This window comes from Strix aluco, chromosome 1 (assembly GCF_031877795.1).
Source record: "Strix aluco isolate bStrAlu1 chromosome 1, bStrAlu1.hap1, whole genome shotgun sequence".
NCBI classification, from domain to species: Eukaryota; Metazoa; Chordata; class Aves; order Strigiformes; family Strigidae; genus Strix; species Strix aluco.
Window position 1 is genome coordinate 315273 of NC_133931.1, and position 21919 is coordinate 337191.

General features: G+C 71.2%; 1 protein-coding gene across 1 annotated transcript in view; it reads right to left on the minus strand.

Annotated features, from left to right (window-relative positions):
- Nucleotides 1–8273: 8273 nt before the first annotated feature.
- Nucleotides 8274–21919, minus strand: part of PLEC (plectin) — a 51084-nt gene continuing 37438 nt past the window's right edge. The window contains 31 exon segments of the mRNA XM_074845960.1: nt 8274–9322; nt 9404–9591; nt 9813–9930; nt 10241–10315; nt 10393–10547; nt 10867–11029; nt 11305–11471; nt 11548–11662; nt 11936–12124; nt 12960–13103; nt 13694–13819; nt 14330–14527; nt 14776–14935; nt 15279–15448; nt 15697–15816; nt 16039–16245; nt 16357–16512; nt 16600–16770; nt 16988–17116; nt 17221–17418; nt 17656–17811; nt 18476–18631; nt 19094–19195; nt 19586–19687; nt 19921–20043; nt 20117–20343; nt 20479–20710; nt 20785–20988; nt 21108–21326; nt 21428–21535; nt 21659–21778. Coding sequence (XP_074702061.1) covers nt 9149–9322; nt 9404–9591; nt 9813–9930; nt 10241–10315; nt 10393–10547; nt 10867–11029; nt 11305–11471; nt 11548–11662; nt 11936–12124; nt 12960–13103; nt 13694–13819; nt 14330–14527; nt 14776–14935; nt 15279–15448; nt 15697–15816; nt 16039–16245; nt 16357–16512; nt 16600–16770; nt 16988–17116; nt 17221–17418; nt 17656–17811; nt 18476–18631; nt 19094–19195; nt 19586–19687; nt 19921–20043; nt 20117–20343; nt 20479–20710; nt 20785–20988; nt 21108–21326; nt 21428–21535; nt 21659–21778 — 4872 coding nt within the window. The 3' untranslated portion in view covers nt 8274–9148.

Genomic DNA, 21919 nt, shown 5'->3' on the forward strand with positions numbered 1-21919 from the left:
TCTGCTTCCCGAGCTAGACTTGCTGGGTGTGCCCAGACATCACAGTGTGAGAGAGAGCCTGGAGCAGAAGCACCAGTGGGACCTGTGGAGCACTGGGCTGCAGCAGACCTGGCTCCTGTGAGGAGTAAAGCCCCCACCAGCTGTCACATGCCTTTGGCCACCAGTTTGTGTGGGGCTTGTCCCTGCACAAAAGCCTCGTGCAGTGCTTCAAAGGGCTGGAAGGCTGCGGGGCGTGGGGCAAAGCACCAGCCAAAAGCCGCAACCCCCAGGGAGCACCAGCGCTCGCTCGGGCCACTCTGACACTGGCGCAGGGATGAGCAAACCCCAAGTCAGTGCAGAAAGGTTGGTCCCCTCTGCCAGGGCCAGGGATCAGCCACCGGCCCTGGCACCCTCCCCACAGCAGCACTGCTCAACAGTGGCTGGAGCCATCTGGCACCCAGAAGCATCCCTGGAGGCTCTTTGCCTGGTGCCCATGGCTGCGCTGAGAGGGGGCATCTGCCCTCCTTGCACAGCTCAGAAAGCATGGGAAGGGGGCCAGCGGAAGGAGAGGCCACGGGCCTGTGTGGTTGGAAAGCTCCTGAGCTCACGGGGCTCCACAACAACACAGCCATTACACAGGCAAATTATGGTGCCGGAGGGAGCAGGAGGCCGTTGTGTGCTGGGCTAGGCACACCAGAAGGTGCTTGTGGCTGAGTACGGGCTGTGGCCAGCAGCCACCACCTCCGGGCTGTGACTGTGGCACATACTGCTGTGAAGGAGCCTCACTGCCCATGGCCTTACTCAGCGTGCCCGTGCCCAGCACCCTTCAGTCCGGGGGCTGGAGGCCGGTCCCGCTGGGGTTGGAGCAGGTTTGAGGAGCGAGGAGCCTGGCCCTGCTACGCTGGGGCAGCAGAGGTGGCTCCTTATTCCCTGGTGAGCCCCATCCCCGAAGGCAGAGCCCCTGGCACCGGTGCAGAGTGGGGTGTGCCAGGGCTGGACCGGACCTACGGCAAGGCCATGGGCCACGGGAGACCCGCTTGCCTCATCTTCCGCAGCCAAGCCAGCTGCAAGGCCACGGCCGGGGCAGGGCTGCCCCGTGGTATGCACCGCTGGACGTGGACGGGCGCTGGCGCAGCAGCCCCAGGGCGAGCCGCTGTCATGCTGACCCTCCCACAGCAGCCGCACGGAGGGGGATGGCGGGGACCAGCTGTATCTTGCTGCCTGGGGCTCAGCCCCACATCCTGCCCCGCGCCACCAGTGTAATCCCAGCCTGGAGCGAAGAGCAGCATGCTGGTGCCAGTGGGTGCTGTGCCCAGGGCCTCACTCGCCTCCCGACCAGCCTCTCCAAGGGGGGTCTGTGCCCCTGTGTGCCCACTCCAGCTCCTCCCGTGCCCCCCAGGCCAGGCCAGCACCTTTCCCTGGCGAGGCTCCTCTGTCCCAGCCGTGCTCCGGGCTCGCCACCCGTCTCGGGGGAAAGGTCCCAACAGGCACCAGCTCCATGATGTCAGCGCGAGCACGGCCGCGCCAGCTCGGATCTGCCCGGGCAATGCTGTTGGCGTGTGCAGGTCCAGGATTGCACCTGGTGTTGGCGCCAAGAGGTGGGGACGGTGGGCGGGACAGCCATGGGTGCTGCTCCCATTGAGCTGCACCGGGTGAGGGGAGGAGGAGAGCGGAGTCAGGACTCTGGGGGGTCTCTGCTGTGGGGGAGGACGAGGGGCCCCCCCTTGCTGGCTGAGAGCCCCTGGGGACTCTCGTGGGCTGTGGGCTGTGAGCTGAGAGTGAGAGGATCCCCGGCCTTGCCACGCTGGCTCCTCTGTCCCGCAGGCTCATACTGGGTCTGCTGGTGTCAGCAGCCCACACCCGCTGCCACGCACACGCGAAACACCATGGGGCTGGCAGCAGCTCACGGCGGCTCTGCCCATCCTGGCCCTGGGGCTGGGACCCCTTGCAGGGCTGGGAAAGTGGCTCCTTTCCTGCGAAAGCGGCTCCTTTCCCGTCAGGGAGATGCCAGGTGAGACAGCACAGGCTGTGCTGCACTCGGGGGGAGCTGGGCTCAGCCCGGCCATGCTGTGGGCACGTGGGGGGGCTGTGCTGGGGGGGGCTGCGGTATCCAGAGACCCCCCGCGTGTCTCAGACCCGAGCCGGCCACCAGCACCAGAGTACAGACAGGAATTTGGGCGCTGCCATCTATAACTCGCGGCAGCTGGAAGCCCAATCCCCACCAGGGCTGGGGGCTGGGGCAGGACGCCCCCCGGGGCTGAGGTGCCTTCACGGGCAGGGGAGGAGGCAGCGGGTATGCGGGCAGAGGAAGGAATCTTCTCCTTTTAATCAGACAGCGTCAGCCCCATGGAAACTTTTAGTAACCGCCTCTGCCCACAACGCCAGGGAGGTTCTGGCGGAGGTTCAGGAGCTGGCACCTGCAGCCCTGCCCGGGGCCACGGGCTCTCCCCAACGCGGGCAGCTCTCCCTGGCAGCGGCAATCGCGCCTTTGGCTTCTGGCTGCGTCGGGAAATGCGGGTGCTGGCGTGGGCCATGGCTTGGGACGGTGCTGCACGCGCACGCCCAGCCCCTTCGCACCCAGCTTGGCACCCACCGGGGCCGTGAGCCCGTGCGCACCTCCCTGCCCGCGTGAGTCACCTGCGCCAGCTTCCTCCTACACCCAGCGCAGGGACAGCGTTGCAGCTGCGGCTACCCTGCGGCCCACGGGACCACCCCGCACCACTGCACCCGCGGCCCCGCACCGGCTGGGGAGGGAGAGGCTGCTGGGGGCCGTGAGGAAGGACTGGGAGAAGGGACAGGTTTTACTGGTACAGTGGGGCGGGGAGGGGGCATGGTTTCAGGGAGAGGGTGGTGGAGGAGGTGTCTGCCGGGGAAGGGGCTGCAGAGCGTTGGGGAGGGGCTGGGGCTGGGGGTGGGAGCCTGGCGGGGCCGGGGGGAGACTGTGGGGTGGTCTCTGGTGGGACCGGCTGAAGCTGGGGGTGTCTTGGTGGGGGGAGAGTGGTAGAGAAGTTGGCTGGGGCAGTGACGGCAGGATGACAGGGACAGGGAGAGTGTCTGGGGGGCTTTGCGGGGGTCCCAGCTCTGAGCGGGGCTGGGGAGCCGCCCAACACACAGTCCCCAGCACTGCTGCGGCTGCCACAGCGTGGGGGGGGGCGCGGTGCCGGGGTCCCACCGACACCCAGCAGCAGACAGGCTCCAGCCGCCTGACCTGCCCTGGGAGGTGCCCCTGGGAGCGGGGCTGCTCCTCCGCTGCACTGCGGGGTGGGGGGTCACATCCTGCCCACGGGAGACGATCCCACAGCACCCTGTGCTCACCCCACCGGGTGCTGCCAGACCCCCTGTCCTGCTGCCCACTCCTGCCTCAGCACCACCAAGCCCCACAGAGCCCATCGGAGCCCCCAGGCACCACAGGCTCTTTCCCCGGCAGCCATCCTGCCTGGGTAGTCACCACCTCCTGGGGCACGGCGGGCTCAGGGACCCCCACCCCAGCGTGCCGCAGCACGGTGTGGCCGTTGCCCTACGCCCACTGTCCCACCCCGGCACCTGGCTGCAGCCCAGCCAGGCCGGCGGGCAATGCCGCATTCCTCACATACCCGGGGCCTGTGCCGGCCTCTTCTCCGTCCGCTGTAGCCCCCCGGCACGGCTGCACGACGCCCGGTCAAGCCCCTCGCTGCCAGACCTCTCCCACTGCGGTGGCACCCAGACAGGCTCTCGGCAGGTGCCCGCAGTCCCGCTGCTTCGCCGCAGCTTCCTGCCCGGGACCCGAGCACGTTTAAAACCTTGCCCTTCCCCGCCCCTGGGGATGACACACCGGCCCAGCCCTGCCAGAAACACGCGGGCCAGCCCTCCCCGAGACTCCTCGGGGTGCCGGGGTCCCCCCTTGCAGAGAGAATGGGGGGGGTGGGACACCTCCACGGGGCCAGCGCTGCTCCCGGCCTTCTGCCCACCGCCCGTGAGCACCCACTCTGCCAACAGCCCTGCAGTGCCCCCATGCCTCGTCCTGCTCCTCTCCCACCCAGCTCCTCTCCCACGGCAGCCCCCCCCACTGCTTCGCCCTTTCCCATCGAATTGGCCGTGTGGATTACCGGGCTGACCCCAGGCTGCAGCTGCAGGGCTGACAGATCCCCAACGTCCTGCTGCGGGCCTGACCCCAGCCCCACGGCAGCTGGGGTGGGGAGGGGGACCCTTCCCCGCTCCCTCCCACCATGCCCACATCCTTGGGTGTGCACGTGGAGCCTGAATTGCCCAAAACATGCCCAAGCCACCCTGTTGCTGCCTGAGTCACCCAAACACCCCTGCCTCTGTCTCCAGCCCCACACCCAGCTCCCTGCTCCACCCCCAGCACCCCCTCGCCTCGCCCCGGTGCCACAGGCGCTTGGGGGGCCCAAGGGAGCAGTGGGCACCGCACATGGGGACAGGGACCTTTGGGGCCACAGGGACCTCTGGGGCCACGGGCGCTGCGGGGTCGCGGTGCAGCCACCTCCCGGTGCCATCCCCGCGGGACACCGCGCTGAGGAAGGGACGCACATCGCTTGGGCAAGATGTTTATGGTGTGTGGGAGTGTGTTGTCTGGAGAGCTGCCGGTATCCAGGCACGGGGCTGGTGGGGCGAGCCTGCGACGTGGCACAGCGTGGTCCGGCGGGCACGCGGCCCCGGCGCCAGCCATGGGTGCGGCTAATCCCGGCGGTGGCAAAGCACCCCAAACGCTGGGGCATTCCCCCGCCTCTGCGCCCGCTGCTTGGGCATCGCCGAGCCGGTGGTCCCAGGAGGGCAGAGGGACCCTCAGGAGGGTGTTGTCACCCCAGAGCAGCCAGAACTGCAGGGCCAAGAGAGGGGCTGGCCTGGACGATGCTCCACACCCCTGGGGCCAGTGAGAGGGACAGGGGCTGTGTCCACCCTGGCAGGGCTGGCGGCTACCGCTGTTCCTGTGGCATGTGGGGAGGAGGGTGCACCCCAGAAACCAGCGTGGGATTCCGATGGCTGCCCCAGCATTGCCCACGGCTGTGGCAGAGGTGTTGCTCCCGGGAGGCGCTGAGGAGTCTTAATCCAAAGACAAACAGGGACGAGTGTTGGCCACTGCCGCCAAGAGCTCGGCACCAGCACGCTGGAGCGGTGAGCGTCCCGCTGGCCTGCTCACCCTCCAACGGGGCAGGGTCAGGGGTGCCCCCCTGCAGCCTCCCTGGGGCCCAGCCAGCCTGTGCTGGGTGCAGAGACGGCCCCGGGGCCACAGAAGGGCTGGGCATGGCACAGCCGGCCACTGACCGGTAACCTGGCACGGGGGCTGGCATGGCACCGTCTCCCTGCCGTGCTGCAGGGACAGGCAGGACGGGGCTCTCGGGCCCTTTGGGCAGCACAGGAACCAGTGCACTGTGCTGGGCCGTGCTGGATCATTCTGGGCTGTACGGGGCCATAATGGGCAGTGCTGGACTGTAGTGGGCCATATTGAGCTGTGCTGGGCTGTGCTGGATCGTGCTGGGCCATGCCGGGCCATACTGAGCTGTGCTGGATCATACTGGGCCATGCCGGGCCATATTGGGCCATGCTGAGCGGTGCTGAGCCGTATAGGTCTGTGCTGGGCTGTGATGGGCTGTGCTGCGCCATACTGGGCCATGCTGGGCCACATTGAGCTATGCTGGGCTGTACTGGTCCACGCTGGGCTCTGCTGGGCCATATTGAGCCATGCTGGGCTGTTTTGGGCCATACTGGGCCGTGCTGGGCCATATTGGGCTGTGCCGGGCCATGCTGCGTTGTTCTGTGCTACACCCGCCGACGCTGTTTTGCTTTTCTCTCCCGGGCACGCCGCCCAAAGGCAGAGGAAAGGGTCCGATTACAGTAATTAGTGGTAACGTGGGGTTGCAGACGTGTTGGACTGAACCGTACGCGGCTTAACCAAAGCATCTCAGCTGCCACCAGCCCGGGGGCCGCTGGTGGCCCTGGCGGGGTGGCAGCGGCCGCAGGAGGAGGATGGGCCGGCTCGGGCGTGAGTCGCCATGCTCCCCGTCCCTCTGGCGCATGGGAACGCGGCCCGACGCTGGCTGGGACCCACCGCGCGGGGCTGGGGCCAGACGCTGAGCTCAGCGCCGGGAGAGGCCGGCTGGGGCTTTGCCGCCCGCACGCGCCAACGCTCTCACCCGGGCGAGGGCCGGTGCTGGCACACGGCCACAGCCCCGCACACGCGTCTGCCGTGCAAGCAGATCTGTGGGCTCACACGTGTGTGCTCATACGTGTGCCAGCCCCGACCTGCGCCACACCAAAGCCTCCGGCCCCGCCGGCCTCCCTCACCACCGGGGCCATCGCCTGTGCCCCACAGGAGCCCCCACCCCAAGCCCAGGCAGTGGCTTTGCACAAGGGTGAGCTGGGGGGCTGCGGGTTCTCGCCTCTTGCCCGGCAGCACCATACCCCGGGCACAGGGCAAGGGCTTTGTGCGGGATGAGGGTGCAGGTGGGCCCCGTGCCTGCAGCTGGGAGCTGGAGCAGCCCGGGGACACCGTGCTGGGGGCAGGAAAGCCGGGGGGACCCTTGGGGTTCCCACCCCTGGAGAGGGGATGGGAGGTGTCCGGGGGGGACATCTGAGAGCACTATGTGGCACAGCTGGGATTTTTGGGACGGGATGAAGCAACTGCCACTGGCACGTGGCTCCATTCTGGGGCTGTGTGGGGTGCGCAGGGTGGGCCCGGCCCTGCTCCCGGGGTTCCCAGAGCTGGGGCGAGTGCTGGGGTGGTTGGGCAACAAACAGGGCGGCACCCGCCTCCCCCTCGCTGTGGCAGGGGCCAGCTGGCTGGGCGGGCGACAGCTCTGGAGCTTGGGCAGAACCCCGCACAACCCGGCCCCACCGAATGGTAGCACGGCTGCAGGGGCTCGCGGACCAGCGCCCGGCCGTGGGGGGTCATGGGGGGCCAAGAGCCTCCAGCCCTGCTCGCCCACCGCCCCGGGAGCCGCTGGTGCAGCGACACAGCCTGTGGTGTCCTGGCGCGGCCCTGGCTGCGAGCCATGGGGGCTTTGCCAGGGCATCCCCACTCCGCACGACGTCTCCCTGGTGTCACTGCGTCACCAGCCACATGCTCCGGCTCTGCGACCCTGCCCCTGGCATCCTCCCCATCCCTGGCTCCAGCCCGGGGGGACGCCGCCTTGCCGGGGTTTGCTTGGCCGCGCAAACATTTTGCAAATATTTTGCAAACATTTTGTGCTCGTCCCAGCCACCCAGTGCTTGTTGTGTTCTCTCGGCGGGCCGGAGCTGTGGCCCGGGGGCTCTGGCTGCGGCTGACACAGGCCGGTGGTGCCGGTGGTGCCGGGCGCGTTGCCCCAGCTGGGAGGGGTGGAGAAGATTTCTGCGGGCCGAGGAATGTGCAACGCAACTGGTGTCGGTGGCCCCAGCCCGTGCCGGCAGCGCTGCGCGGCGCGTCCCGGGGCGTGTTGAGGGATGCGCTGGGGCTCGGCCCCGCTGGGGGGGGGGGGGCTCGGGCAGCGCCAGCGGCAAGGGGCCGTGTCCTGCATGGGGGGGTCCCCAATGCACGGAGCGGGGGGGACGCGCCACGTTCCCAGACCTGGCCCCTCTTCGGCTGCTCTCCAAGGCAGAAGTGTTTGTTCAGAAAAAAACACGAGTGTGGAGACAGTTTTAGGGGACAACAGTGCAGAACTGGGACTGAAATCCGTGAAGGCGGGGCCGGCCAGGAGCGGGGTAAGGGAGGAGGCACCCGGCCCACCTGGGACCCTCTGTACACGGGGGTCTTGCACTTGCGCGATGCCGGGAGGTGCCACTGACGGCCGTGCCGCTGCAGCACCCAGGGCCCATCCCCATGTCTCCAGCCGCCCCGTCCCACCCTGACCCATGGCCGTGCCCCGGCCCAAGCGTCCCTCGGCCACCCCGGGTCCGTGGGATGGGGCGGGAGCAGCCAGGTGCTCCGTGGCAGGGGACAACACTGGCCAGGGACCACGCGGACGCTCGCGGTGCCCTTAGGGCTGTGGGGGGGCAGAAGGGTGGCTGGCACACGGGGAGAGGGACATGGCGTCGCCCGGTGCTGCCAGCCCCAGGCAGGGCAGGAATCGCAGCAACGCTTTCCTGGGAAAGGAGGGAAGGCGGCACGGCGCCCGCTGGCACCCGCTGCGACGCCCCAGGCTCACCGGCTCCGGCGCCGGGCGGCACCCAGCCGCAGGCACACCCAGCCCTGCCCGGCCACCGCGTGCCACTGCGCCGGGCCCGCGTGTGCACCGGCTTTGGCGATGCCACATGCCCCCCTCACTCCCCATCACCAACAGCGGGGCAAGCGCACAGACAGACGGACAGAGCGCAGCAAGTCCTGGCTGCTCATAGAAAAAAAAAAAACTACTTTATTGTGGCCGGCGGGGCCGTGCCGGCCAGGGTTACATTCAGCTCTACTGCTGTCCGGTTAGCGGGGTGACGTGAGCATGCGTCGGCAGGGCAGGGGTCCTGGCCCGGGGACGGGGGCGCGAGGGCCCCCCTGCCCGCGGCCCCCAGCCCTGCCGGGGTGGGGAGGGGGCAGCTGCAGCCGGGGCCCCGAGCGCACACACCGAAGGCCCGAGGGTGGGGGTTAGCACCAGAAACGGGGTTCTGCCTCCGGTGAGGGGCCTCGCGCCCGGGGACCGAGCCCGGCCCCCTCCCACCGGCAGGAGCGGGGCAGGGGGCGGGGGGGGGGTACAGGACACAAGACACCCCCAGCAGCACTGCCAAACGCCCGGGGGCACCGGCAGCCACCCCGGGGGGGCGCAGGAGCCGGGGGGGTGGGGTGGGGGGAGAAGGGCTGGCACAGCCCCGGCTGACGGCGGGATGCTCCCAGCAGCCGCCCCGGACGCTTGGAGCGGGGCAGGGGGGGCCCGGCCCTCACGCGCTGCCTGGGGGAGCGGTGGGGTGGAGGGGGGGCCGTGCCAGCCGGAGCTGGGGGGGCGGTTTGGTGTGTGTCGGGGGGATGTTTGCATATACGCCAGGGCCAGGCCCGGCCGGGTGGGTGACGGACAGACAGCTCAGCCCCCGCGGGGGGGGGGTGCCCTCTCGGGGGCGGGAGGGGGGGGGGGGGGGGGCCGGAGACCCCCGGGGGGCGCACGGCCACGGCTTCGCCGTCCTCCGGCCACGGGGCGGGCGGCCGCCGGGGAGGAGAGTCCTGAGTGGGGCCGGCCGAGGGTGCTGGGCGCAGGGCGGGCGGCGGGGATGGGGCTCAGCGACAGGGGCTGCGGCGCTCCGGGGGGGACCCTTCGGCACGGCCCTCCCCGGGGGGGGCCGCGGCCGGGCTCTCCTCGGCCGCCGTGAACTGCAGCTCAGCCCCGTCGGGCAGCAGCGAGCCGCGGGAGCGCGGGCACCGGTCTCCGGAACGCGTCCTCCGCAGCACCGACTGGGGAGAGAGAGGGTCAGCGCCCGGGGCAGCGGGGCTGGGGGGGGGTCGGGGTCTCGGGGGGCGGTCCCCAGCCTTTACCTTCCTGGCCAGGGGGCTGCTGGGGGCCGAGGCGCTGCTGTAGAGGCTGAGGCTGGAGTTGGAGCGGCTCGGGGACAGCACTTTGGAGGAGGGGGCCGACTGGTTGCCCCCACACTTGGCCGCGGCGGCCCCGAAGGCGTCTGGGGACAGGTACTTCTCGTTGATCTTCAGGTTGGTCCTTCCCTTCACTGGGGAGGACGGAGGGAGGGGGGGTGAGCAGGGCTGGCGCTGGGGGTCCCACGGCCACGGGCCGGGGGATGCAAGACCCTGGGGGGCACCACCAAGCCGCAGGGCCCCGCTGGCACCGCACCGGGCATCACGGCAGGGCTGGGGCTGCCCCGGCCTCGGGCACCGCAGACCCCTCGGCCCCCCCACGCTGCAGGGGGGGGACACACACGTAGGTACCCACCTCTGCAAGGGTCGTTCTTCACCAGGAACTCATCCAGCGCGATCCAGCCCCCGCCCACCCGCACCATCAGGGTGCTGCGCAGGATCCGCACCATCCGTAGCTGCTGGGACTCCCCGAACTGCAGGGGAGAGGGACAAGGCGGGGGGCCGGGGGGGTTCGGCAGGGCTGGGAGCCAGCGGGGGGGTGCCGGCACCCAGATCCGCCCATAAACAGCCCATTGGGTGCCCCACGGCTGCGCCGTCCCTGCCAGCACTGCCATGGCACGCAGCGCCTGGGGCTGGGGGAGATGTGTCCCCCCGCTGCCGCAGAGGGTCTGGGGCTGTGCGGGGGGGTCAGAGCAAGCTGAGGACCCCCCGCTTGGGGTTGGGGGGCTGCTGGCCACGGCGGTAGGGCAGGAGCCGGTGGCACTAGCATGGGCCAGCACTTACCCGGTACCTGTTGGCGCTGATCTGCTCCACCTGGAAGCGCTTGGCACAGTTGCACTGGGCCACTTGCCTGTTCACCTGGGGACAGCATGCTTGGGCTCAGACCCCCACCCTGGGGACCCCCCACCCTCCCCAGCCCCCATCCCCACTGGCACCTCATCCTGGATCTGGTCGGCGTCGGCGGTGCGGCGCAGTGGATCCCGGTTGGGGTGCAGGGCGCTGACGAACTCGTAGTAGTCGATGAAGCCGTCGCCGTTCATGTCAAAGATGCTGGCCACGGCGTTCATCTCCAGGACGTTGGTGGGGAACTCTGGGGGCGGGGGGAACCACACCCTCAGCCCACCTCAGCCTGTGCACCCCCACGCCAAGGCCGCCCGGCACCAACGCCGAACCCCGGCCCCCCTCCATGGGGGATCCCGGCCACCCCGAGGTGGGATCCCCTCCACAGGGAAACCCATCTGTTGCGTTTAAGTTAACAAATTAATTTGGTAAGAGCTGAATCCCTTTGCAGGGGATCCCACCTCAGCGAGAGCTGCCCCAATGCTCCCCAGACTGCCCCTCCCCGGGCTCTCAGGGGGGCGGGGGGAGCCCCGAGCGGTGCCCCAGGAGCCAGCCCCAGGCGCACGCACTGGAGGCCAGGACGCTCTCGATGAATTCCCGCTGGCTGATGCGCCCGTCCTGGTCCCTGTCGATGCCTCGGAAAACATCCAGGACGCGGGACTTCATCTGGCCGATCCACTGCATGTAGCGCTTCCTCCACACCCCGAAGTCGAAGTGCGCGAACTCCTCCAGCTCGGAGAGGCACAGACGGGCGTTACCGCGCCGCCAGGGAAGCCCCCGCCAGCCCTCCGCTCGCCCCCGCCCTGACCCCGCCAGGGCTGGCAAAGGGGGTCTGGGCCCAGGAGCCCAGCGCTGGGTCACAAGGGGAGCCAGGGGGGTCTGGGAGGGCTCCCAGGTGCTCCCTGCTCCATCCCCGCGCCCCCGGGGACCCTCCCTGTCGCGTCTGACCCAGGGCTGGGGCGAGAGGAGCCGCCGGCGCCCCGCGGCAGGGCCGGGGCTGCCCTTACTTCGCGCAGGCGCTGCAGGGCCGTCTCCAGCCGGTACTGCCGGTCCAGGGCCAGGAGCCAGAGCTGCTGCCAGCGGTGCAGGAGCTGGGCCATGAGGGGCGTCTGGGGCTCCAGCCCCCCAAGCGGCACCGCCGGCGTCCCCTGCGCCTTCCCCGTGCTCCGGCGCCCTGCGGCCAGCCGAGACGGGCGGTGAGGGCACAGCCGGGCATGGCACGGCAAGGGGGGGGCAAGGGGGGCTCTTACGTGTGGCCAGCCGGCGGGCGGCCGGCGGGCCCAGCTCAGTGGCCAGCTTCCGCTTGCAGCTCTTGGTGACCTTCTCCACGTCGGGCTGCTTGCGGTTCAGCTCCTCCATGAACACCTACGGCAGAGCGCCGGTGCTCAGCGCCTGCCAGACACCCCAGCACGTCCCCCCGGCACAGCCGGGGCAGGGGAGCTGCTGCCCCCCCTCCCCAGGACCCTCCCGCAGTCCTTCCCGCAGAGCCGCAGGGTTGGGGCTGCGCGTGGACGGTGCTGCTGTGTCACTGCCGCTCGCACGAGCTGAACCCACGGCCTCAGCCCGGTGCACCCGAAAGCCCTCGGTCGGGTCGAGCGCTCGCCCAGGGTGGGGGAGACGCCGCGGGGGGTCCCTTACGGCGTGCTGGGCGCTGAGCTCCTCCAGCTGCTCAGCCTCCTCCGGCAGCGGCTCCTGGTCCCGCAGGCCGAGGGCCTCCTCGGCGGCCGTGATCCAGTCGAGGAGCTGGGCCGTCTCCTCGCGCTCGGCGGCGAGGCTGGCGGTCTGCGCCTGCAGCCGCTCACCCTGCTGCTGGGCCCAGCTCAGCACCTGCGGGCACGGCATGGGCAGCTGGGCCACGGCGGGGGGCTGGCGGGGACAGGGCGGGCACGGGGACGGCATCCACCGACCCACCATGCACCCCAGGGCCAGCGCTGCGGCGGGGACGAGTCTCTGCGCAGGGACCCAGGGCCGTGGGGCAGGCACAGACCCCTGGCCGGTAGCCCGAGGGACCGGGGGGCAGGGACATGGGGGGTCCACGGCCCCCCCGTGACCAGGGGGCAGGCCCCAGCTCCCACCGGCAGCAATGTGTCGGTGGCACCACGTCCTCGCTGAGCTCGGGGCGAGTGGGGCTGGGGAGGGCGATCCCAGAGATCCGCTCACCGAGGGCTTCGTGCCGGGCGAGGGATCGGCGGGACCCGTCGGACCCGTTCAGGGAGAATCAGGAGCGTGGCGGGGAGGGGGGTCAGGGTGGGGGGATCCCCGGGATGCTGCTCCCCAGGGACTCCCTGCCTGGTGGGGACGAGTCACCATCGCCCAGGCCCACGGAGGCCCCCGGGTGACCCCCACACTGCATGGCCCTGGGAGGTGGGAGCAGGGCTGGGAGCAAGGGGGTGGCTGGCGGTGGCCAGGAGTGGCTGGGGGTGGCCATAGGTGGCTGGGGGTGGCCGGGGGGTGCGTCCTGGTGGCTCACGGAGGGCCGGGTCTGCGCAGGAGGAGCTGAGTAAGACCCAGTCGGTCTGTGCCAGCCGGGGATGGGGCCGAGCACCCCCAGCCCCCCCGAGAGGCACTGTGGGGCCGTGCTCGTCGCGGGCGCGGGTGCAAATCCACTCCCCACCCCGGGGGGCAGGGAGGGAGGATGATGGAGAAGGGGCCCCCAGATCACCTCCTGGAAGCGGCTCTTGGCGACAGTGACCCACGACTTGATGGTGATGATGGAGTCGGGGTGGCAGGTGGCGAGGATCTCCTCCCCCAGCGAGGTGATGCACTCCAGCTCCAGCTCCTGGCACTGCAGCGACTTCAGCAGCTCCTGGGGGGGCACGGACCGGGGTAGTGCCAGGGCCCAGCCCCCCCACCGCACCCCCCCAGCGCTGTAGGGCCCAGGCGGGGGAAGGCACGGCCTGAGGTGCGTGGGACCCCAGATCTCTGCAGCTCAGGGTGCCCGGGGGCCCCAAATGTCGCCTCTGGGTGTGACGGGACCCAGCACCCCACGGCTCGGTGCGCTGCACCCCGAACCCTGGCAGGCGCCGGTGGGGCCCAGCTGTCCCCAGCAACGGGGTGGCCCGGGGCAGGGATGGAGCCACCCTGGAGGTGGGGGCTGGTGGGAGCTTGTGGGGGCTGGTGGGGGGTGATGGGTTAGTGGGGACTGACAGGGGCTAGTGGGGCCTGACAGGGGGTGACAGGGGCTAGTGGGGGCTGGCAGGGGCAAGTGAGGGGTGACAGGGACTAGTGGGGGCTGGTGGGGGGTGACAGGGGCTAGTGGGGGCTGGTGGGGGCTAGTGGTGGGTGACTGGGGCTGGTGGGTGCTGGTGGGGGCTAGTGAGGGGTGACAGCAGCTAGTGAGGGGTGACAGGGGCTGGCAGGGGCTGGTGGCGAGGGCTGGCGGGGGCTGGCACTGACCTGCAGCTGGTTCTGGCACTCCTGCACTGCTGGCTCCTCCTCAGGGCAGACGCCGTACCTGAGGGCTTGCTCGGACTCAGAGAGGCGGCCCAGGAAGGACTGGACCAGGCTGTGGAACTCCTCCGCCTGCCAGGATGGCCGGGACCCACTCGGCACCCGCCTCGTGCCCGCGGACCCCCGGGCAGGGCCCCCCCTCCCACCCGGGGTGAGGCAGGGGGGGATGCTGGTCATGCCCCCTGTGGCGCCGGGCACCCCACGGCACGCGGCCAACCCGCCCCGGGTGCTGGCACACGGGGGCACCCACCACAGGCACCGGCGGCACCCGGGCTGGCACCCAGCCACGGCACCTTGCGACAGGGCCCTATGTGGAGACACACGGCCCCACATGGAGTCCCACGGCCCCACACAAAGACCCACAGCCCACGCAGAGCCCCACACAGAGCCCTACAGCCCCACGCAGAGCCCCACAGCCCCACACAGAGCCCCACAGCCCCATGCCACACCCACCTCCTAGGCACCCGCCCACCCAGGGCCACCCACCAAACCCTCCAGCAGGACACACCAGCTGCAGACCCCGACCTTCCTGTGGCGGGGGGGAGGCCCCGGGGCAGCCACAGCCCCCCCCCCACCTCTGACCTGCCGCAGCGCAGCCTCCAGGCGGGCCTGCTTGGAGACGGAGAGGGCGCAGACCAGGTCCCAGCGCCCACCCAGCTCCTCCATCTGCTGCTGCAGCCACTGGGAATCGACACTGCTGCTGCCGCGCGTCAGGTCCCGCACCGAGCGCTTCAGCATCTTGACGCAGCTGGCTCGCTTGCCCAGCTCCTTCTGGAAGACCTGGGCAGGAGGAGAGGGCAGGAGGGGGTGGGAGACGCTGCGGAGGGGTGGCCCAGCACCCTGCCTGGCCCCCTGTTACCGTGCAGAGCTCCCCCCAGACCCCCCCCAGAACACGGGGCGCCCCAGCACTGCCCCAAGCACCAGGTCCAGCTGCGGCTGCTCCAGTGGGCAAAGCCCCATCCCCGTGCTGGGGTGGGGGGCGGGAAGGGCCGGTGTGGGGCAGGGACCCCCCGGCCGGGGACACCCACCTTGTGCTTGTCCATGAGGTCACTGACCAGGTCCCGGTCCCCTCCGACGGGCACGTCCTCGCTGAGCTGGGGCTCGGCCCGGTACAGCCAGTCCATGAGGGCCTGCAGCGCGTCCGTGAACTTGCCCGAGAAGAGCAGGTTCTCCTCCAGCTTGTGCTGCCTGTGGGCAAGGGTGCAGGCAATGCAGGTAGCGCCAGGGCTCAGCCCCGCGGCCGCCCCACGGGGAGCCCGGCAGCGCGGCACCGAGGGCCTGGGCTCGCTCAGGGCCAGGGATGGATCCTGGCAGCACCCCCGGGGCAAAGCCCAACAGGGCTGGGGCAGCAGCTCCCAAAGCTGGGGGCAGGATGCACCGGGAGGACGGGCAGTGCCATGCCCCATGCGCAAAGCTGGGGCCAGAGCGACCTGGACCACCCATCATACCCCATCCCCATTCCCATCCCATCATATCCCATCCCCATCCCCGTTCCCACCCCCCTCGATCCTCCCCCACTCCGGTCCCCCACCTCTCCCCAGCGCGGCTGCACAGCCCATCCCAGCGCTCCTTCAGCTCCCCCAGCAGCTCCTCCAGCGGCTGCAGGTCCTCGGGGAGCCGGGCCCGCTCCCGCAGCGCCCGCCCGCTCCGCAGCGTCGCCTCGTACACCGGCCGCTTCGCGCGCAGCACCCTCTGGAAAGCCTGTGGGTGCAGGGGTGAGCCTCCCCGGGACTCCCCAGGTGCCGCGGGGGCGCTTGAGGGGTCCCCCCCACCCCAGGTCTCCCTGCTTGGCCCTGGAACTGCATTGGACCACCGCGGCACTGAGCGCACTGGGGTGCTGCCGTCCCCCTGGGAGCTGGGGACCCCCTCCCCTGCCGCCCCGCAGCCCCCCCACCTCTGCTCCCCCCACACCAGGCCCCCGCAGGGCTGGGGCGCCGGGTGCCCCCCACCTTGTGCTCAGCCAGCTGGCACTTGATCTCCTCCTGGCTCGTGGCCGCATCCTGCGGCACCTCCAAGCTCTGCTCCACCTCGTCCATCCAGTCCAGGAGCAGCCGCCGGGACTCGCTGAACTGGAACAGAGTGGGGGGTGTGAGGGGGCCTCGGGTGCAAAGACAGGGCGACCTGGACCACCCCTTGTATCCCATCCCATCGCATCCCAATCCCCATCCCCAACCCTATCCCCAACCCATCCCCATCCCCTTCCCCATCCCCATCCCATTTCCATCCCCATCCCCGTCCCCGTTCCCGTCCCCGTCCCCATCCCATAATGTCCCACCCCACCCCCCGAGTACCTGCTTGGTGCGTTTCCGGGCCTCCTCCAGCGCAGCCCCCCTCTCCGCCGTGCGCCGCAGCACCGCGCCCAGACGCTCCCGGGCCGTCAGCACCAGGTTCTGGATGACGGCGCCATCCTGCTTCCTGCTGAAGTCCCTCAGGCGCGCGGCCACGGCCTCCAGCCCACTCAGCTGCTCCCCGTGGGCACTCGCCTCCTTCGCCAGGGCCTGCGGGGGATGGGGGGGCAGCTGGGGGTGCGCTGGGGCAGGAGAGTGGCCACTCCTTGCACCGGGACAGGGACCCCCCGGGGCAGCCCCCCGGGCTCAGCCCCCGCTTGCCTTGTGCTCCTGGATCTGCGCGGTGACGGTGTCCAGGACGAAGCTGGGCGGCGCGGGGGAGCCGAGCAGCTCCTCGGCGTGAGCCACCCAGCGCAGCAGCTCCTGCACGGTGCCGTGGAACTCTGTGCTGACCGTCAGCCCCTCGGCCAGGCGCTCCTGCGGGCAGGGGCACAGCGCTGCCGGGGACCGTCCCGCAGCCCCCCCCGGATGAGCTGCCAGCACCCCCCCGCCTGCCCCGCACACCTTCCTCTCCTGGGCCTCGGCCTGGACGCTCTCCCACTTCTGCTCCAGGATGCGGAGGCTGTGCTCGGTGCTGCAGGGCCGGCCAGCACGGCAGGAGGCCAGTAGCCGCTGCAGCCGCTCCCGCAGGCCGCTGTAGGCCTCCTGCTTGGACTCCATCTCCTTGCACAGCTCCTGCCGGGGGGAGCCCAGGGTCACTGCCCCCACCGCGGCACAGGGACGGGGAGATGGGGACCAGGCGGGTCCCACTCTGCCCCAGGGGCAGGGGACGGGTGCAGGAGGGCTCTGCCCGGTCGCTGGGAGAAGGGTCGCAGCCGCTCGGCACAGGGAGGGGCAGATTCGGGGCACACGTACACCCCCACAGGGGCTCGGGGCCGGCCCTGGTGCTCACCAGGTGAGCGCTGAGCTTCTCTTTGGTGGTGTCGGGGTGGCCCCACGCCGGCTGGGAGAAGAAAAGCTGCAGCTCCACCTGCTCCAGCCACTGCAGCAGCTCCGTCATCTCCAGCGTCAGGTCCTGCACCTGGAGGGGGGGGATGGGGGGAGCCTCAGCACCACCCCTGCCAGCGGGCAGTACCACAGTGGGCAGCACCGGGACGGGCAGCACCGGGACGGGCAGCCCCGCACCTGGCTGAGGTTGTTCTCCAGCTCCAGCTGCCGGCTCTCGGTCTCACTCTGCACCAGGTCCCAGCGCTGGCCGAGCTGCCGCAGGCTGCGCTGGAGCCCCTCCACGCTCTCGCCCAGGCTGGAGAGCAGCAGCCCCTGCCCGACCTCGCTGACCGACTGCACCGTGCGGGCATGGGACATCACGTCGTTCCTCAGCACCTGGGGACGGGGCACACGGTCACCGCCAGCACCCCCCGGTGTCCCCGGTGCGGCCACGGCCCAGGCCCCGGCCCTTGTCCCCAGCGCGGTGCGGAGCAGGTGCCAGGCACCGAATCTGCCGCTTCTTGGCAGGGACGGGGCCCGGCAGAGGCCGGGGCCCCCCACCCCGGTCACCAGAGCAGGCCAGGGCGGCAGCCTGGTGGCACGTGGCGGCCCCAGTCCCGTGGCCACCCTCACCTTGTGCTTGGCCAGCTCAATCTCGCAGCTCTGCAGGTCGGGGCGCAGCGGCGCAGGCCCCTGCAGCTGCTCGGCGGTGCGGCACAGCCACTGCAGCAGCTCCTCCAGCTGGTGCTGGAACTGGCCCAGCCCCAGCAGAGCCGCCTCCAGCTGGTGCTGCCGCAGCACAGGCGGAACCGGGCACCCATCGGCGGGGAGCGACGGCGGCCCCGACCCCACACAAGGTGCCCGCACAGCCCCCAGCACCCCGGGGCGCCCAGCACCCACGTGGCACCCAGCTCCTGCATGGCCCCACCCACTCAGCCAGCTCCACACACCCAGCACCCATGTGGCACCCCAGGCCCCTGCACAGCCCGCAGGCACCCACACACCCACCCAGCACCCACATGGCACCCCATGCACCCACCCAGCACCCTTGTGGCACCCTATGCCCCTGCACAGCCCCCAGGCACCCACCTGGCACCCCAGGCACCCACACACCCACCCAGCATCCACATGGAACCCCATGCAACCACCCAGCACCCATGCAGCACCCCATGCCCCTCTACAGCCCCCAGGCACTCACCCAGCACCCCGGGCACCCACACACCCACCCAGCACCCATGCAGCACCCCATGCCCCTGTGCAGCCCCCAGGCACCCACCCAGCACCCCAGGCACCCATGTGGCACACACGCACCCACCCAGCACCCACGCAGCTCTTTCCCTGTGGCAGACCCAGCTGACAGCTCAGGGGCCACCAGCACCTCCCCGAGCCCCTGGGGCCAGGACAGCAGCCCCCCCCCAGCCCTGCCCCCGCGCCGGCTGGGCCCCCTCCCTACCTGCCGGCCGATGATCTCCTCCTCCAGACGGTCCCAGCGCTGGCGGAAGTGGCTGAGGGGGGCCGGGGGTTCCCCCAGCCCTGCGCCCCCTGGGCCAGCCTGGTGCCGCAGGCTCTCCACGTCCACCTTGCACTGGTAGAGCTCCCGCTTGAACTCCTGCGGGGCAGCCACTGGTCAGCGGGTGACCCCCAGCCCTGCACACGGCCACAGGGGCCTGTGTGACACATGGCACGACATGGCACAGCACGGCAGAGCCAGGTCTGGTTTAACATGGCACGGCACGGCATAGCACGGCAGAGTCAGGTCTGGTTTAACATGGCACAGCACGGCACGGCACGGCACAGCAGAACCAGGTCTGGTTTAACACGGCACAGCACAGCACGGCACGGCAGAGCTTGTCACGGGCTCAGGGGTCCAGAGCTCCTCCCCGGGGAACAAGGGAGCCCAGCCCGCTCCGGGCACCTCGGGGCGCAGGACAGGGCCACCCAGTGCCCCCCACCCACGGGTGCCACAGAGGAACCAGCACCGCCCCACGTGCCGCGCTGTGACTCTGTGGCCACACCAAGCACCCCGCGTCCCCCCCCGGCCCTGCAGGGCCTGTCCTGCGGCGGGACCCACCTTCAGCTCCGCCAGCTGCTGCTGCACCACGGCCGGGTCCCCCCCGACCAGGAACTCCCCGGCGACACGCAGCTCGGCCGCCTCCAGCCACTCCAGCAGCCGCTGGGGACCCACAGGGACCGTGGGGGCGGGTCCTGCCCCAGCCCTGTCCCCCCACGCTGGGAGTGGGGCTGGAACCCACCAGGACCCCCAGGGAGGGATGGAACAAGGGGCGGGGGGGGCCCATCCCCACTGAGGGCTTCGAGTGGGTCACGCTGGGCCAGTACATGGGCACGACCCCACAGTCACCCCACAGTCACCCCACAGCCACCCCATGCCCACCCCATCCCCACCCCATGGCCACGTGCCCCCCTCAGCCATGCCCAAGGACCACCACAGTGGCCCTTTGGCCCCGCACCCCCCTGAGCAGTGACGGGAGGGTGACAGGGGGTGGGGGTCAGGACACGGGGCGGGGTGAGGTGTGTCTGCGTGGGCAGCCCCCTGCCCCCCCACCTGCATGGTCTCCTGGTAGCTGAGGGAGGCCTGGAGCTGCTCCTCGAGGCGGGCGTTGCGCTCTGTCCACACCTTGTTCAGGCTGTGCCAGGAGGAGTAGAGCTGCGGCAGGGCGCGGGGGTCAGGGTCAGGGCACGGGGGTTGGGGGGCACCGGTGTGACACTTGGCGGACGCACAGTCCCCTGTGCAGGGACACTGGCCGGGGACAGCCACCCCCCACCCCACCCAGCCCCGGCTCTGGGGATCACTCCTGCCCCTTCCCTGGGGTCCAGCCCCCCCCAACCCCTCTCCCCAGGGTGCTGTCCCTCGCTGGGCCCCCACCCGCCGGCGCTCACATCATCCAGGCTCTTGGTGACGTCGGGCTTGTCGGGGTCCCCGCAGGACGACATCAGCTCCACGCCCAGGCTGCCCAGCGCGTCCAGCTCGCCCTGCAGCGAGTCGATCTCCTCCCGCAGCGCCTGCGGGGCACCAGGGTGCTCGGCGATGCCCGTGCCACGGCGATGCCCACCAAGCCCCCTCCCCAGCCGGTACCTGCATGGTGCGGAGCCGCGTGCGGATGGCCTCAGGCTCGCCACCGCCCTCCTCCAGCCCCAGGACCAGCTGCTGGGTGTCGCTGAGCGTCAGGGCCAGCTCAGAGAGGCCGTGCCAGAAGCGCTCGGCCAGCGCCAGCAGCTCCCGCAGCCAACACTCCTGCTCCTGGCAGCGGCCCCGCAGGCAGCTCCACTGGGACTGCAGCTGCGCCGTCCGCTCCTGGATCCCTGCAGGGCACGAGGGGGGACGGGGCTCGGCCTGGGGACCCTCAGCGAGAGACCCCGCACCCCGACGTGGCCCCCAACAGGGACACGGCCCCGCCGGGACGCCCCATGTGCGGGGACGCGCTGCCGTGCCGGTACCTCTGGCAGCGGCGTCGGAGTTGGCTGCCCGCATGCTGGCCAGCAGCTCACTGCCCTGCGCCTGGACCGTCTCCAGGGCCGCCCCCAGCTTCTCCAGCTCGCCCAGGGCCAGGCTGTTCTCCCGGATCAGCTCCCGGAGATGGGTCGCGTCGCCACGCACGGAGGGCCGGCTCTGCAGGCGGCCCTGCAGCCGCTCCAGGCACTCCAGCAGCAGGTCCATGCGCTCCGTCAGCTGTGGGGAGGCGCGGGAGGGTCACCCCAGGGGACCCCAATCCCCACACCCCGACCCCGGTGCCGGCCCTGTACCTGGCTGTACCGCGGCAGAGCGTCCTCCAGCAGCGCGGCCGCCTGGCGTGCGTGGTCACGGATGTGGCCGTACCGCTCCTCCGCCTCCCGCCAGCGCCGCTGGAATGGGGTGCCCTGCTCCGGGCTCAGCTCCGCCAGCTGCGCCGAGACGCGCTGCAGCTTCCCCACGAGGGGCCGGTGCTCGGCGATGGCCTCCCGCAGGCACTGGGGGTGGTGGGGACCAGCCATGGGGGACGGGACGGTCCCCGGCAGCACTGCCACCTCCATCCCACCGCCGCACACAGCCCCGAGCGTGTCCCCGCCGCCGCGCCCCGGCCACTCACCTGCAGCAGCGCCTGCTGCTCCTTGAAGGCCTCGTAGCTGATGGCGCTGGGGGAGAGCTGCGCCCCCAGCTCCTGCGTCTCCTCCAGCCAGGGCGCCAGCTCCTCGTGGGCCTCCTCGAACTGGGCGAGCAGGGACTGGGCGTGCTCCAGCTGCACGGCGCAGGCCCCGCTGCGCAGGGAGAGCTGCTCCGCGCGCTCCCGCAGCGCCTGCACCGAGGGCTGCGGGCAGGGCACGGGCGGCTCACCGGGGCGTCCCGCTGGCCGTCGCCCAGCGCAAGGGGCAGCCGAGACCCCGGCGCGGCCCCGGCGCGGCCGCTCACCTGGAGCTGCTGCCGCAGGGGCTCGGGGCAGGCACGGAGCAGCGGGTCCGCGACCCCCAGCAGACGCTCCACCAGCCCCCGGTGGTGCAGAATCTCCGCCGAGAGCAGCTGGAAGATGAAGAGGCACGTGGGAGACGCCGGCCGGCTGGCACGGGGGTCGGGGTGATTTCTGGGCACCCCTTCAGGTACCGGCGGGGCGCAGCCCGGCGCAGGGCAGCACCCCAGACCCACCTTCTGCTCAGAGAGCTGTGAGCGCAGGGCCTGGGCGTCCAGCTGCACCCGGCTGACCTCCTCCAGCTGCTCGCCGAGCCGCGCCAAGCGGCCGAGCTGGGAGTCCAGGACCTGCTCAAACTGCAGCACCGAGGAGAGCTGTCAGCCGCGCCGGCAGGCCTCACCGGGACACAGCCCCCCGGCGTGGAACCGTCTGCCGTAACCTGGCGCATCCCACCCCGCCATGTCCCTCCCACCGCAGGCAGCGGCGCCGCGGGGCCG